Here is a 16,426-nt window from a genome sequence, read left to right on the forward strand (position 1 = left end):
TAGTGTTTTTGTTAAACCATTTGTCTCTTGTTTGTGATTGTGTGCATGGTCTTAAAGCAGTACAGTTTGAAGTCACATAAATTAGATATCCTTTCTTTTCACTGTTCTTGTCAAACTTAAGTGTGTTACAACAAATAGAATTTTCTATTGTTACTAAGAGGACCTGGTGAGGTTTTGGAGAGGATCTGGTTTTGTCCAGACCAGCAGTAAGTTCGGCAAATTGATTATTATAGGGGCCTCAGTGGGATGTTACACATTTATACACTTAATGACAGCTTCTGGATCAATGGAGAAAGATGAGTGGTGTACTCCTTCCAGTTTGGCTGTAACACAGGGTTTATTGGGGACAATCTTTCTTTAGTAATCAGCAGAGAATTTATTTGGGGGAGCCTGTCTTTAATATTCTGTAGAAAGTATTTTGGGGACCATCCTTCCCTAATAAAGTATAGCACTAAGATAAATTTCACAATGTGATAATTATAAATCATTGATATATCACATAACAGTGGCTGTAAGCACCAGTAACTTCTTATAAAAAATCCTCACTGAAGGTTAGGCTGCCCTGGACTGTAAAATATTGGGACACAATAAGTTTGTGAATACACGTCTGCAAACTAAATAACTAGGAGCCAGAGGTGTTTTCTTTCTGTTAAAAGTTCCAGATCTATCGAGCTCGAAATCTCTATATTCTTTACAAATATACAAAATGAAGTTTCAGCCTGCTTCCCAGCAAAACAATGATGATAAGGCAATCAAAAGGTTTCACACAAGCTTAAAACTGACATTGACAGTCATATGATACAGTCAAATAACAAAGAACAATACAGCACGGGAACAGGCTCTTCAGCCAGCCAAACCTTCACTTCCACATTTTACCCTCCATACTAAAACTGTCTTCACTTAGAGGATCCATATCCCTGTATTCCCTTCCTATTCATGTATTCATCCAACTGCTTCTTGAGCACTAAGAAGTCATTTTCCTAACCTACAGAAGCTTACCTGTGTGCAGTGGTTGGTTCAACGTACTGTCATATATCCCCTTCAGTTCAGTGCCAGAGGTGACACAACATCATCACTCTTTTCATATGGTGTGAACTCCCTCTAGTGGCTTCGACTTGCTACTGCAGGCATGTATCTCTTCAAGGCCGAGACCCACACTCAGCAAGACATCTTAAAGAGGCTGAAGCTGTGAAAAACAAAGTAAAATAAAAGCAAAAGAAGGAAAATAGAAAGACAGAATAATGAGCCAAATAAACGAAAAGAAGAAACACGCCCTGCACTCTACAGCAATAAAAGAAAAAAACATATACCTTACGCAAGAAATGGAAGGTGAGCATGTTCATAGACTCAGAGAGATCTACAGCACAGAAACAAAGCCCTTCAGCCCAATGTGTATGTACCAGTATGTGACTATGGATTACACAGCAAGTGACAACTTCACCAGACTAGAACTACTTCAGCAACATATACAACCTTAATGTAGATTGAATTATCATTGATTCTGAGAGGAGAGCTCTTAAAGATTTATTTTCTATTGGGAACAGCAGGATTCACATCAGTCCTTTTGAGGATGACACACAAGATCAAGAGAAAGATCTGGTCAGTATTTGAGGACCAGCTCAAGGGCTGTGGGAGGAAACCTGGGCACCCGGAGGAAATCCATGCAGACACGGGGAGAATATGCAGACTCCACACAGACAGTTGCCCGAGGGTGGGATCGAACCCAGGCAACTGTCTGTGTGGAGTCTGCACATTCTCCCCATGTCTGCGTGGGTTTTCTCCAGGTTCTCTAGTTTCCTCCCACGGTCGCAGAGAGAATTTTGTGGTGCTTACCCTGGCAGAGCGGAGCAGGATATTGACCTTCGTCCTACACTTTGGGTATTCCTCTAGATGGTTGAGCCCGCACAGACCCTGGTAACAATCTCGGACCAGGCTAGCATGGGCTGGTACTGTGACCTCCAGTCCTGTGGGAAGAGGGAGTCCTGCCTGTGCATCACCCTCACCAGCAGGACCTCAGAGTCCCTGCCACAGAGTGGGCACCAATCTCCCTATGTCTGCAGTGCCAGGGCAAGTGTCAGTAAATTATGCATCCATAGGCAGGGCAAGGGCGGGGTGGGGGTGCAGTTTTCATGAGGTACAGGGGAGCTAGTTAAGGAGGTGAGCTTGGGATGATCATGCAAACAAATCCATTAGACCTCATGGAGAGAAACCTTCCATGAAGCTCACAGAAAATAACACTGAGCCAATGACTGACTGAGCTGATCGGCTCCTAAAGGGTATAGCTGCTAGACTGGATCTGCAGCAGGTGGTAACGGAGCCAATATGAGGGAAAAATATACTTGACCTCATCCTTACCAATTTGCCAGCTGCAGATGCATCTGTCCATGTCAGTGTTGGTAACAGCAACCACTGCACAGTCCTTGTGGAGTCAAAGTTCCACCTTCATATTGAGAATAACCTCCATCATGTTGTGTGACACTATCACTGTGTTAAATGGGACAGACTTCGCACAGATCTCGCAACTCAAGACTGGGCAGCCATGAGGCGCTGTGGGCCATCGGCAACAGCAGAATTGTGCTCCAGCACAATCTGCAACCTCATGGCCTGGTGTTTACCCCACTCAACCATTACCATCAAACCAGGGGATCGACCCTGGTTTAATGGAGAGTGCAGGAGGGCATGCCAGGAGAAGCACCAGGCGTACCTGAAGATGAGGTGAACCCGGTGAAGCCACTAAACAGGACTAATTGTGTGCCAAACAGCATAAGCAGCAAGTGATAGAGAGAGCTAAGTGATCCCACAGGCAGCAGATCATGTCCCCATCCTCAATGATGGAAGACACATCAGTGCAAAAGATAAGGCTGAAACATTCGCAGCAATCTTCAGCGAAAAGTGCTGAGTGGACGCTCCATCTCGGCCTCCTCCAGTGGTCCTCAGCATTACAGATACCAGTCTTCAGCCAATTCAATTTACTCCACGTGATATCAAGAAATGGTTGGAGACACTGGATACTGCAGATGCTATAGGTCCTGACAGCATTCCTGCAATAGTTCCTGAAGACTTGTGCTCCAGAATTTTTTCCTCTAGCCAAGCTGTTCCAGTACAGTTACAACACTGGTGTCTACCTGACAATGTGGCAAATTGCCCAAGTATGTCCTGTACACAAAACGCAGGACAAATCCAACCTGGCCAATGACTGCCCCATTAGTCTACTATCGATCAGCAAAGAAAAGTGATGGAAGATGTCACCAATAGTGCTATTAAGCAGCACCTACTCTGCAATAACCTGTTCAGTGACGCCCCAGTTTGGCCCTTGATATCAAGGCTGCATTTGACTGAGTGTGGCATCAAGGAGACCGAGCAAAACTGGAATCAATGGGTATCAGGGGGCAAACTCTCCAGTGGTTGAAGTCATACTTGGCACATAGGGAGATGGATGTGGTTGTAGAAGGTCAGTCATCTTAGCTTCAGGACATCTCTGCAGGAGTTCCTCAGGGTAGTGTCCTCAGCTGCTTCATCAATGACCTTCCCTCCATCATAAGGTCAGAAGTGGGGATGTTCACCGATGATCACACAATGTTCAGCACCATTCGTGACTCCTCAGATACTGAAGCAGTCTGTGTTCAAAACAACAAGATCTGGAGAATATCCAGGCTTGGGCTGACAAGTGGCAAGTAATATTTGTGGCACACAAATGCCTGGCAATGACCATCTCCAAAACAGAACAATCTAACCACTACTCCTTGACATTCAATGGTGTTACCATCACTGTTTTTCCCACTATCAACATCCTAGGGGTTATCATTAGACAGAAACTCAACTGGACTCATCACATAAATGTAATAGCTACAAGGGCAGGTCAGAGGTAAGGAATACTGCAGCGAGTAACTCACCTCCTGACTCCCCAAAGCCTGTCCACCATCTACAAGGCTCAAGTCAGGAGTATGATGGAATACTCCCCACTTGCCTGGATGGGTGCAGCCCCAACAACACTCAAGAAGCTTGACACCATCCAGGACAAAGCTGCCCACTTGCTTGGCACTACATCCACAAGCATCCACTCCCTCCACCACTGACGTTCAGTCACAGCGGTGTGTACTATCTACAAGATGCACTGCAGAAATTCACCAAAGATCCTTAGACAGCACCTTCCAAACTGACAACCACTTCCACCTAGAAGGGCAAGAAGGGCAGTAACTACATGGGGACACCACTCCCTGCAAGTTCCCCTCCGAGCCGCTCACCATGCTGACTTGGAAATATATCACCGTTCCTTCACTGTCGCTGGGTCAAAATCCTGGAATTCACCATCCCCACCCAAGGGCATTGTGGGTCAAACTATAGCACATGGACTGCAGTGGTTCAAGAGGCAGTTCACCAGCACGTTCTGAAGAGCAAGTAGGGATGGATAACAATTGCTGGCCAGCCTGCGATGCCTACATCCCATATGTGAGGAAAACTTATTCCTGTAAGATTCATCTGTAAGAACACTATCCATACTTGTTACTTCCACACAGTCTAAAAACTGAAATGTCAAGCACAGTTTCATGAATTTCTAAATGGAACAGTCTTCCATACAATCTATTGAATTCTTTTACGTACTCTTGCATAGTTCTATTCTCATTCTTTCCAAATTTGAGAAATTCTGACCATGCCTCATAAGCTGTCAATAAATCATCTTTTTGATAAACTTGAATACGGATGAAAGTTAACAATTTGGTCTAACCTTCATCTGTGTTTAAATCATCAGGCTCCACTTCCATCCAAAAAATCACATTGCTTCTGTATGGCAATAAAAGGGTTAAGCTCATCATTTGTTTCCTCCTTGGTAAAGAAATAACCCAGTTCCACAGTCCCAGGGACAGTCTCTTTAATAAACAGTGTTTTACACCAGAAGATCTCTGTTTGTAAACCGAGACCAAGTTCACGTTTTTATGTGGGAGCTTCATTTTAGTGAGCTGCACTCTGTAAAACTCACCCCCACTTGATGACTCAATCCCCACATTTCACACACAATTAACCCTCAGCTGGGATATCAACCATCTCTTCCCTTGTTCCTTTGGGTCTGAAGATACCTTGATAGATGATGATAATCTGTGGTGAGCTTACTGGGGACAGGCTATATTTTTAAAAATACATTTACTGGGGACAGTCTGTCTTTACTAATCTGTGGTAGGTTTATGGAAGACTGTCCCTCCTTAATAACTGTGGGGTGTGTATTCAAGACAGACTCTTTAATAATCTGTTGAGATAGTCTCCCCTTAAGGACTGGGAACAGTCTCTATTAAACAGGAGTGTATAGTGGGGACAGTCTACATTTAAAACTCTATGGACCATTATTTAGAGACAGTCTCTATAATGATCAGTGGCACTTTTATTAATATGTCTTTAATAGGCTGTGAGAAGATGTTTTGGGGACAAGCTCCCTTTAACAATCAGTGGAGACTTTATTTGGGGGCAGTCTCTCCTAATAATTTATTGAACATTAATTGGGGGCTGTCTTTATTTAAAAAAAATCTGTGGCAGGTTTATTGGGAACATTTTCTCTTAATACGCAGAGTTTATTGGGATCAGTATTAATTGAAAGTCTGTAGAGTGTTTATGGGGGAAATTGAGGGACAGTTTCTCTTTAATAATCTGCAGAGAGACCTTTAGGAACAGTCTGTCTTTAGCACAGAGTTTGAGAGAATTAAATGAAGATAGTGCCTTTGAAGATCTGTAGTGCATTGATTAGGGACAGTCCCTCAGTAAAATCTGTGGAGAAAGTACTGGGGACAGCAGCTTTAATACTCCATGTGGACAGTCTGTGTTTACTAATCATTGGAGGGTTTATTGGTTAAAGTGTGCCTTGAATAATCTGTGACATATTTATTGTGGCCTGTCTGTCTTCAATATTCTGTGAAGACTTTGTTGCATCCATCTCTCTAATAATCTGTAAAAGAGTCTTCCTTTTACAAACTGTGGAGAGTTTACTGGGGACAGTTTCCATCTTAAAATTGTTTACTGGGAACAATCTTTCCTTTCAAACCTGTGGCATGTTTATGGGTTACAGTCTCTCTAATAATCTGTGAAGTGTGTATTAGAGGCAGTATCTTTAATAATCTGTGAAGATTTGTTGGGGGCAGTCTTCCTTTAATGATCAGTGGAGAGTTTTTGGGGGCAATCTCTCTCTCTCTAATAATCTATTGAGTATTAATTGGGGACTGTTAAAACTATGTGGAAGGCTACTTGGGGATAGTCTCTCTTTAAAAGTAAAACTCCCTTTTAAAGTCCTAGCAGAATAAAATGGGGGTGATCCCTCATAAATAATCTAATGTTTATTTGGGACAATATTTCTTTAATGGTCTGTGAAGAAATTTTGGGGAGCCACTCTCTTTAATGATTTGAGTTGGGGCAGTCTCTATTTAATATTCTATGGAGCGTTTAATGGGGCAGTCTGTGCTGAATAAGCTCTGGTCTGTTATTTGGGGATAGTGCTTCCTTATTGATTGTGATAAGTTTATCTGGAGGCAATCTTCAGGCAATATTCTGTGAAGAGATAATTGGGAGTAGTCTCTGTTTAATAATCTGTGGACAGTTTATTGGCCAAGTCCCTTTTTAATGATCTGTGGCATGTTAATTGGGGAGAATGTTGCATTCATAATCTGTATTGAATTTGCTGGGGATGGTCTTGGTCAAATGATCTGTTGTAAGCCAATTGTGGAAATTCTCTGACAATTAAATAGGAAGTTTATTGGGAAGAGTGTCTCCTTAATAATTTGATTTTAATTGTGGATAGCCTCTCTTTAATGATCTATGGACAATTATATAAACTGATGAATTTGGAGCAAGATGATTGATTCCATTTAGTGCCATAGGCCTATTCCATGATTCAGTAAGATCATGGCTAATCTGATTGTAACCTCAAATCCAAATTCTCACCTAATCCTAAAAAACTGTAACCTCTAGCTTTACAAGACTCTGTCTCTCTATCTATCTCTGCTTTAAAAAGACTCAAAGATTCTTCTTCCAACATCTTTCCTGAGAGAGGGTCCGCTTGACTCTCTAAGATGAAAAAAAAACCTCATCTCTGTTTTAAATGAGTGGCACCTTTGTTATTAAACAGTGGCTCTATGTTCTAGATTTCCCCATGAGTCATAGAGATCTACAGCACAGAAAATGGCCCTTTGGCCCATTGTGTGAAACCTTAATGGGGAAAGTCGCCATTGAATAATTTGTTTTAATGATTAAAGAATGATTCTCTTTAATAATCTATAGAGAGTTTATTGAAGACAATCTGTTTTTAATAACTTGTGCACAGTTTATTGGGGACAGTCTCTCTTTAAGAATCATTATAAACTCTTGGTGAAAGTCTCTCTTTAACAGTCTGTGAGGAGTTTAATGGGGACCATCTCCATTAATAACCTGTGGTTCCTTTTATCTGCTCAGTCTCACCTGACTCACATGGAGAGAATCTCTTTAATAGCACCTTAGTGGGGACAATCTCTGTTTCATGATTTGGGGAGAGTTTATTGTAGTTGATGGATTTAACGAGCTGTGTTGATTCATTGGGGACTATCTCTCTTCAATAAAATATGAGAAGTTTATTGATAATAGTGAATCTTTAGTATTCTGTGGAGATATTATTGGGAATTGTCTCTTTAAAAATCTAAGGAGAGAGATTGGGCACAGTCAGTCTTTAATAGTGGAAAGTGTCTACTGCAGTCAGATTTAACTTCTTCTTCCAATTTAGGTCTTAAGAATTTGATAACCCTGCCTTGATTATTCATACAACCAATTTCTCAGCTTCAAAAATAACTCTTCAGGGTTTTAACCAAACACCTCTGGTCTGGAAGTTCAAAATAAAACCCTGAATCTGAGGTAATCTACTTCCAAACTATTCTGAACTAACTCCTTTCTCCAAGGAGAAGCTGTTTTTCTCATCTAACATCAACCAGGACCCCATAAGCTTTCCAACATATGGATTTTTCCCCTAAACAAAAAAAAACACAATTTCCTGATTCTGTAAAAAGAAAGCAAGCCAATGCTTTTCAACATTTACTTTGACTGATCATAAATATTTCACAATGCATACAAATTCCTACAATCACTTCAGGGACTATTTCTTTCTCACACTGGCCATGGCTATAGAAATACTGATATGTTACTCATTTAACCCCAAAATGCACATAAACCAAAACCCACATGCCACTTGTTCAAAATACAACACTAAAATAAATTACATTAATATGTATAAATCACATTCCTTACATGAAACATGACTTGTGCTGCAAATATCTACATAATGTGTAATATTCCCAGGTATATGTTGAGGTATTTCATGGCCATTTTTCTGGGAGTCTTCCATATGCCATTGTCATACAAGTGGCTACATGATTGTATCTATGGGCCATGCTTTGATATGAGTAGATATTGGTCAGTGTGAGTCACCTCCAGTCTGTAAGAAGGGCAGAAGCCTCTCATGGGAGGACAACAACTGAATCCAAAGTGCTAACCAAAGTACGGCTAAGTTTCTAGCCGTCCTATCCCCGACCTGTGCTCTCACCATGGTTAATGGTAGGAGTATAAAGTGATGAATTTAATCCATTTTGAGAGCACAAAACTGACTAGCCATTCAGTATCAGAATCAGGTGGGTGATGTGACAATGCTCTGGCTTTAAGAGGTTATTTTGTACTAGTTTTTTTCTTTCGAACAAAGGTTTTAAGGCACAGGCGCCAAGCAGTCTACCAGAGCAACTAGAGTAAACAGCTTGGGAGGCCTTGGAGTTTTTGTTAAAATGGAAAAATAGAAGCAGCCTGAATGGGTGGGGTTGTGCTTCCACAGAACCAGGATTTTTAGTTTTAGTTTTCAGCAGTTGCTGTTGGGATCTTGAAGAATTGGAAGCTATTTTTTCTGTCTCTCGGTTACAGCCAAAAGCTAGAGTTTCCCTTCCGGCTACTGGAGTGAGGCAATCTGTTTTCTAAATTTTCCTTTTGCCAAGGGTGTGTAAACAGGGTGTTATTGTATTGGAACACTTAATTAGTAATAGTTACTGCATCTATTATTCTGGTAAGTTTTCCAATAGACTTAAGTTATTCCAATTCCTTCCTTCCTTTTTTGTATTTTAACTGTAGTGGATGAATAAAATGTGTTTTGCTTTAAGTACGGTAGTTTGTCCAATTGAATTGCATCTGGAGCACAACACCTTACATTTACCTTTAAAATAACAGAAAGCTAGCGTCTAGACTATCTTCTGAATATTTTGAGGGGGTTTGGTCTGGTCCATAACAGTGAGTGCACTGGAATCTTTGGAGACTGGAAACTATTGATTAATGGACACTGGACAATGAGCTCTCTCCTCAGTGATCAGAACAGATACCTTCCTCAACCATTTCCATCTGTGCAGTCGTCTATCACAAACCTAAAGTAAAGCAAAATATACTGCAGGCACTGGAAGTCTGAAAGAAAAACAGAAAGTGCTGGAAAACCATAGTGGCATCTGTGGAGAGAGTAACATAGTTAATGTTTCAAGTCCAATCTGACTCTTCTTCAGAGCTGGATTGAGAGACGAAAAGTTGTGTATGGCTTTTCAACCTATTCTTCAGTTCAATAAGGAGTCATACTGGACACAAAGTTTAAAAAAAAGAGATGCAGGGCCAGGCGATGTGCTGTAATTGCATTATGTAGGAGTTGATGGACCCCATTGTGGTTCATTGGGACCATATCTGTAACAGGTTTTGGTTGCTTGAGGAACTCTGGCTCAGAGGTGATGAGCTGGAGCCTGCACGTCAAACACATCAGGGAGGGGAAGGGTTACCTGGAAGCTGTGTTTCAGGGGACAGTCACACCCCTTAGATTAACTGTGGCCAGGGACAAGAGGGTGTGGCTACAAGCAAGGCAGCTAGAGGGATCTAGGAGATAGTGCTGAAGGAGCCTGAGCTTGTCTGACAGGTTTGAGATTCTTGTTCCCTGTGTGGATGGGATTGAGGACCGTAGGGAGGATGAGCAAACAGGCCATAGCACTGTGGTACAGGGGGCCATTCAAGAGAGGGGAGAAAAGAGAAATGTAGTTGTAATCAAGGATAGTATGGTCAAGGCAATAGACACTATTCTCTGTGACCAGGATTGAGTCCCAAAGGCTGCCTTGTGCCCAGAGGCTATCTCATCTGGCCTGCAGAGGAACTTGGAGTAGGTAGGGAATGATCCAGTTGATGTGGTCCATGTAGGTAGCAATGATATAGTCAGAAACAGGAAAGAGGTTCTGCTGAGGAAATATGAGCAGCTAGGGGTTATACTGGAAAACAGAACCAAAAAGGTAATACTCTCCAGATTACTACCTGAAACATGAGCTAATTGACAGAGGATTAAACAAGATTAAAGAGATAAATATGTGGGTCAAAGTTTGGTGTGGGAGAAATGGGTTTGAATTCAGGGGACATTGGCGTAGTACTGGGGAAGGAGAGAATAGTCTCCAGCTGAATCATGCTGGGACCAGACTCCTGGTGAATCACACAACTGGGGATCTAGGTAGGGCTTTAAACAAAATAATTGGGGTGTGCTTCAGTTGCAAGGAAAATGATAAAATCAAAGATAAAGGAGAAGGTAGGATTGCAGGTCAGTGATGGGGCTGAGCATTACCAGAAATAAAGGAAGATACAGAACATGTGAATGTTATATTGTACCAACAGACCCCACAAGTGTAGGGAAACTCGATAACAGAACAAACGTAAAGGCTTTGTATCTTAATGCATGAAGCATTCGGAATAAGGTAGATGAACTGAAGGCGCAAATCAAGGTAAATGAAAATTGTCTCATAGCCATTACAGCGACATGGCTATAAGGAGGTCAAAACTGGAAACTTAACATTGAAGGATATTAGAACTTTCGGAGGAACAGGAGACATGGAAAATGAGGTGAATAGCCCTGTCAATAGGAAATGAAATGAGGACAGTTGAGAGAGATGGCATTGATAGGGGTAGAGTATAGATCCCTAAATAATAGCCACTCTGTGACAAAGGCTATAAATCAACAAATAATAGGAACATGTAAAAAGAATAGAGCAATAATTATGGGTGACTTTAATTTTCATGTTAATTGGGTTAATCAAATTGGAAAGGGTAGCTATGATAACAAATTGATAGAATGCATTAGGGATAGTTTCCTAGAACAGTATGTCATGGACCCAACCAGGGAGCAGGCTATCCTGGATGTGGTAATAGGTAACAAGGCAGGTTTAATAAATTACCTTCGACTAAACGGTCCCCTAGGGGGGAGTGGCTGTAACATAATCAAATTTAATATTCTATTCATGAGTGAGAAACTAGGGTTGGAAACAAAAGAGTTTAACTTAAATAAAGGGAATTACACTGAAATGAGGGTAGAGTGGATTAAAGTGAACTGGGGAGATAGATTAGCAGGAATGATGGTAGCAAGCAGTGGCAGACATTTAAGGAGGTAATTCATGACTCTCAGTAAAAATACATCCCAGTAAGGACAAAAGATTCTAACGGGAATAAACCAACCATGCCTAACCAAGGAAGTTAAGTTGCGGGTAAAGTTGAAAGATAAAGCATATAAGGAGGCATTTGAGAGGACCATTCAAAAGTCTGTAATAGTGGGGAAGAAGCTGTTCTTGAATCTGTTTGTACGTGTATTCAATCTTTTATATCTTCTGTCCCAAAGGAAGACTGTGAAAGAGAGTGTAACCAGGGTTGGAGGGGTCTTTAATTCTGTTGGATGCTTTCCTGAGGCAGCAGGAAGTATAGATGGAGTCAATAGATGGGAGGCTGGTTTGTGTGATAGGCTGGGCTGTGCTCACAACTTCCTGTATTTTCTTGCAGTCTTGGGAAGACCAGTTGCAATACCACACTGATGCATCCAGATAGGATGCTTTCTATAAAAATTGCTCAGAGTTTTCGTTGACATACCAAATTTCCTTAGCCTCCTGAGGAAGTAGAGACATTGTTGTGCTTTCTTGACCATCACATTGACATGGGTGGACCAGGACAGATTGTTGATCATCACTCCTGGGAACTTGATGCTTTCGACCATCTCTGCCTCAGCACCATTGATGCAGACAGGAGCGTGCCCCCCCCCACTCCACTTCTTGAAGTCAATGACCAGCTCCTTTATTTTGCTGATGTTGGTGGAGAGGTTGTTTATCTTTACACCGTGCCACCAAGCACTCAATCCTGTATTCTGTCTCGTTGTTGTTCGAGATCCAACCTACAATGGTGGTGTCACCAGCAAACTTGTAAATGGAGTTGGGGCAGAATTTGGTCAGACAGTTGAGAGTGTATAAGGAACACAGTAGGGGGCTGGATACTCAGCCTTGTGGGGCACCGGTGTTGAGGATTATGGTGGAGAGGTCACCTTTTCTTACTGACTGCAGTCTATGGGTCAGGAAGACCAGAATACACTTACAGAGCAGGGAGCTGAGACCTAGGGCTTGCAGTTTAGAGATGAGTTTGTTTGGAATAATGGGGTTGAAGGTGGAACTGTAATTAATAAGTAGGAGTCTGATGTGGGTACCCTTGTCATCCAAATGTTCCAGGGCCAGGGAATTGGTGTCTGCCATGGATCTGTTGCGCCAATAGGCAAATTGCAAAGGATCAAGGGAATCTGGGAGGCTGGAGTTGACGTGAGCCATGACTAACCTCTCAAAACACTTCATGATGATAGATGTCAGAACCACCAGGTGGTAGACATTCAGGCACGCTGCTTGATTTTTCTTTGGCATTGGGACGATGGTGGTCTTGAAGCAGGTGTGGGTTTCAGATCGTTGTAGGGACAGGTTGAAGATGTCTGCGAATATTCCCACCAGCTGGTGTGCATGGCCGGGACTCCATCCAGGCCAGTCACTTTCTGTGGGTTCACTCACAAGAAGGTCAATCTAATATCTGCAGCGGTGACCGTGGGTGTGTGTGCCCCCGAGGCTGTTGGGACCGGTGATATTATTTCACTGAGCTCCTGTTCAAAGTGAATGTAGAATGCATTGAGCTCATTGGGTAGGGATGTACTGCTGCCCACAATTCTGTTTGATTTCACTTTGTAGCGGGTTATGTTGTGTAAGCCTTGGCATAGCAACAGGTGTCTCTGTGGTTGGTCTGGGTCTCAAGCTGAGTTTGGTTAGAGTTGTCTAATAGGCAGGAAATAGCGAATGGGAATAAATGCCCTTTTTGAGGGTGGTGAACTGTAACTAGCTGGTTTCCACAGGGATCAGTGCTGGAACTGCAACTGTTTATAATATATATTAGTAACTTAGAGGAAGGAAGTGAACACTATAGCCAAATTTGCAGACGATACAGAAATAGGTGGAAAGGCAAGTTGCAAAAGGGAAACAAAAAGTTTAGAGAGAGATATTGATAGATTAAGGGAGTAAAAAATTGGCAAATGGAATACAATGTGGGCAAATGTGAATTTGTTCATTTTGGAAGGGAGAATGAAAGAACAGTATTACCTAAAAAAGAGAAAAACTGCAGAAAGTTGCAACACAGAGGGACTGGGAGGTACTTGTGCACGAAACACAGAAAGCTAGCACATGGGGCAGCAGGGAATCAGGAAGCTAAAGGAATGTTGGCCCTTATTTCAAAGGGGTTGGTGTATAAGAGTTGGGAAGTCTTACTGTAACTTTACAAGGTACTGATGAGACCACATCTGAGTACTGTGAACAGTTTTGATCTCCCTTGTTTAGGGAAAGATATAATTTAATTAGAGAAATTTCGGAGAAGGTTCACTAGAATGATCCCTCATATAGACGGATTGTCTTTTGTGCAAAGGTCTGGACTGTACTCATTGGAGTTCAGAAGAACGAGAGGTGATCTCATTGAAACATATAGGATTCTTAAGGGTCTTGTCAGGGTAAATGCTGAGGATGTTTTCCCTCTTGGGAGAGTCTAGGACTACAGAGCATAGTTTCCAAATAAATGGACATCAATATAAGACAGAGATGAAGAGGAACTGCTTCTCTCAGAAGGTTGTGAGTCTTTGGAGCTTCTTTCTACAGAGAGCTGTGGGGACAAAGTCCTTGTGTATATTTAAGGCTGAGATGGTTAGATTCTTGATCAGTCGAGAAACTAGGGCTACAAGGAAAGGGCAGGAAACTGAATGCGAGGAATGTTGGATCAGCCATGATCCTATGTAACGGTGGAACAGTCCCACGTAGCTGGTCTAATGATGTTATAGTGAAGGTGTTAACTGTGTCTCTGTCCACATTCACTGCCAGATCTGCTGAGGTTCTCCAGCATTCTCTGTTGTAACGTCACAGGTCGAAATTTGGTTCAACATTGCGGCCATGTTTTGTTTGTCATTGAATTAACGTTTATCCATTCTGTTTGATAGGTTCTGAATGTGTCAGGCAACATGAAAACAGAAGAGACGCCAACGTGTTTGAAACAAACTTCTCCCACATGCGACAGCAGTAAGTATTGCTTCCTCATTGACCTGTTCCCTGATAAGTCACTAATAAGTATCCATCGTCTTGCCCCATTGGTGTTGGCATCAGTACATCTGCCATGGGAGAATGGGAAGAGGGCATCAGATATGGTTTTGGTCAAGTGAATGAGGCATGGGGCATTCCCAGGCATTGCAAAACTCCTTTCAGGCGGCTAGGGTAGCAGATTTAAGAGTTGCTGTTGAGCGAGTTTTGATGATTTTCCCCAATCCTGTAGATGACACACACCCACAGATAAGGTGCGCCAGGGTGAAGGGAGGGGACGTGTAAGATGGTGAGGGTCAGGGATCTGTGCATGAGCAGGGCAGACGAGGGGAGGAAATCCTTTTCTGTAAACTCATTGCAGAATGTCATTGTCTAGGCTCAGGGCAGGAACCAGGTCAGATGTGTGCAGGCTGCAAACTCACCATCACCGATCGCTATATCCTGCGTGTCAATGAACGCTCCTGGCACGAATCTTGTTTAAAATGTACAACATGCCTGCAACCACTCTCTGGGACCTGCTACTGCCGGGACAGGCAGCTGTACTGCAAACACGACTATGAAAAGTAAGACCCTGGGTTTATTAACTCACTTTAATCCATTATCCTGGCATTGTGATGAAGTATGGGTAATTTGGGGTTTGGAATATTCTGGGAATGTCCTGAATTGTAGAATATTCTGGGAATGTGATGAATTATGAAATTTTCTGAGATGGTAGTGGCCTGTGGAATATTCTTATGCAGTAATGAATTCTGGAATATTCAGGGATGGTGGTGAATTGTGGAATAATCTGGGATTGTGTGAGTTGTGGAATTTTCTGGGATAATGGTGAATTATGAAACATTCCAGGATTGTGATGAATGTTGGCATACTTTGCAAATATTGTGGAATATTCTGAGATTGTGGTAAATTATGGAACAATTTGGGATGGTAGTGAATTGTGTAGCATTTTGGGATTGTGATAAATTGTGGATTATTCTGGGATGGCCATCAAATGTGGCATATTCAGGGGCAGTGATGATTTGTGGAATGTTTTAGGATGGCAATGAATTGTGCATTATTCTCGGATTGTGCTTAAGTGTGGAATATTTTGGGACTGTGACAAATTATGGAACATTCTGGGAGGATAATGGATTCTGGAACATTCTGGGATTATGATGAATTGTGGAATATTCTGGGATGGTAGTGAATGGTGGAACAAACTGGGATTGTGGTAAATTGAGGAATATTCTAGGACTGTGGTGAATTGTGGAATACTTTGGGATTGTGGTGAATTATGGAATAATCTGAAATGGTAATGAATTGTGTAACATTCTGGGATTGTGATCGATTGTGGAATATTCTGGGACAGTGGTGAATTGTGGAATATTCGGGAATGGTAATGCATTGTGGAATATTGTGGTCTGTGCCAAAATGCTGATGAGTCTTGGAGAAGGGAATTTTCCAATTCTTTTTGGGATTGCAATGAACTATTGTTGATCCTGCGATAATAATCATTTGTGAATAATACTGGGATTGTGATTTAACTTGAAAACAAGTTTCAGTTGTTGGAATGGCTAAAGAATCTTGAGAAAAGACTGTATCAATTAAATAAATAAGTCATAACACCATAGCAACAGTACCATTGCCAAGTGTTGCCTCAAAACCCAGTGAGTAGAGTCATTGCTCAGGATTGTCAAGGTCCTGAAGGCTCTCGGAGCTTTTCCTGCTTGGAATTGCACAGGGATGAAATTCTGTTCTGCAAAACATTCAACACATGCTAAATGGTTGGGGAAATCCCAGTCGTCCAACTCCATTGGTCCCTATAATCACTTTTGATGAATCCTCAGGTTTTGTTCCAGTGGCTAGCTGTAAGAAGACAGAGGGTGGTGGTTGATGGGAAATGTTCATCCTGGAGTTCAGTTACTAGTGGTGTACCTCAAGGATCTGTTTTGGGGCCACTGCTGTTTGTCATTTTTATAAATGACCTGGATGAGGGCGTAGAAGGATGGGTTAGTAAATTTGCAGATGAC

The 16,426-nt window shown here is 42.0% G+C and overlaps 1 protein-coding gene across 1 annotated transcript in view; it reads left to right on the plus strand.

Annotated features, from left to right (window-relative positions):
• Positions 1 to 14,984, plus strand: part of lmx1al (LIM homeobox transcription factor 1, alpha-like) — a 34,441-nt gene extending 19,457 nt beyond the window's left edge. The window contains exons 2-3 of the mRNA XM_048617844.1: positions 14,321 to 14,399; positions 14,794 to 14,984. Coding sequence (XP_048473801.1) covers positions 14,321 to 14,399; positions 14,794 to 14,984 — 270 coding nt within the window. The remainder of the gene's footprint in view (positions 1 to 14,320; positions 14,400 to 14,793) is intronic.
• The last annotated feature ends 1,442 nt before the right edge of the window (positions 14,985 to 16,426 follow it).

The sequence above is a fragment of the Rhincodon typus genome, chromosome 38 (assembly GCF_021869965.1).
Source record: "Rhincodon typus isolate 14 chromosome 38, sRhiTyp1.1, whole genome shotgun sequence".
Lineage (NCBI taxonomy): Eukaryota > Metazoa > Chordata > Chondrichthyes > Orectolobiformes > Rhincodontidae > Rhincodon > Rhincodon typus.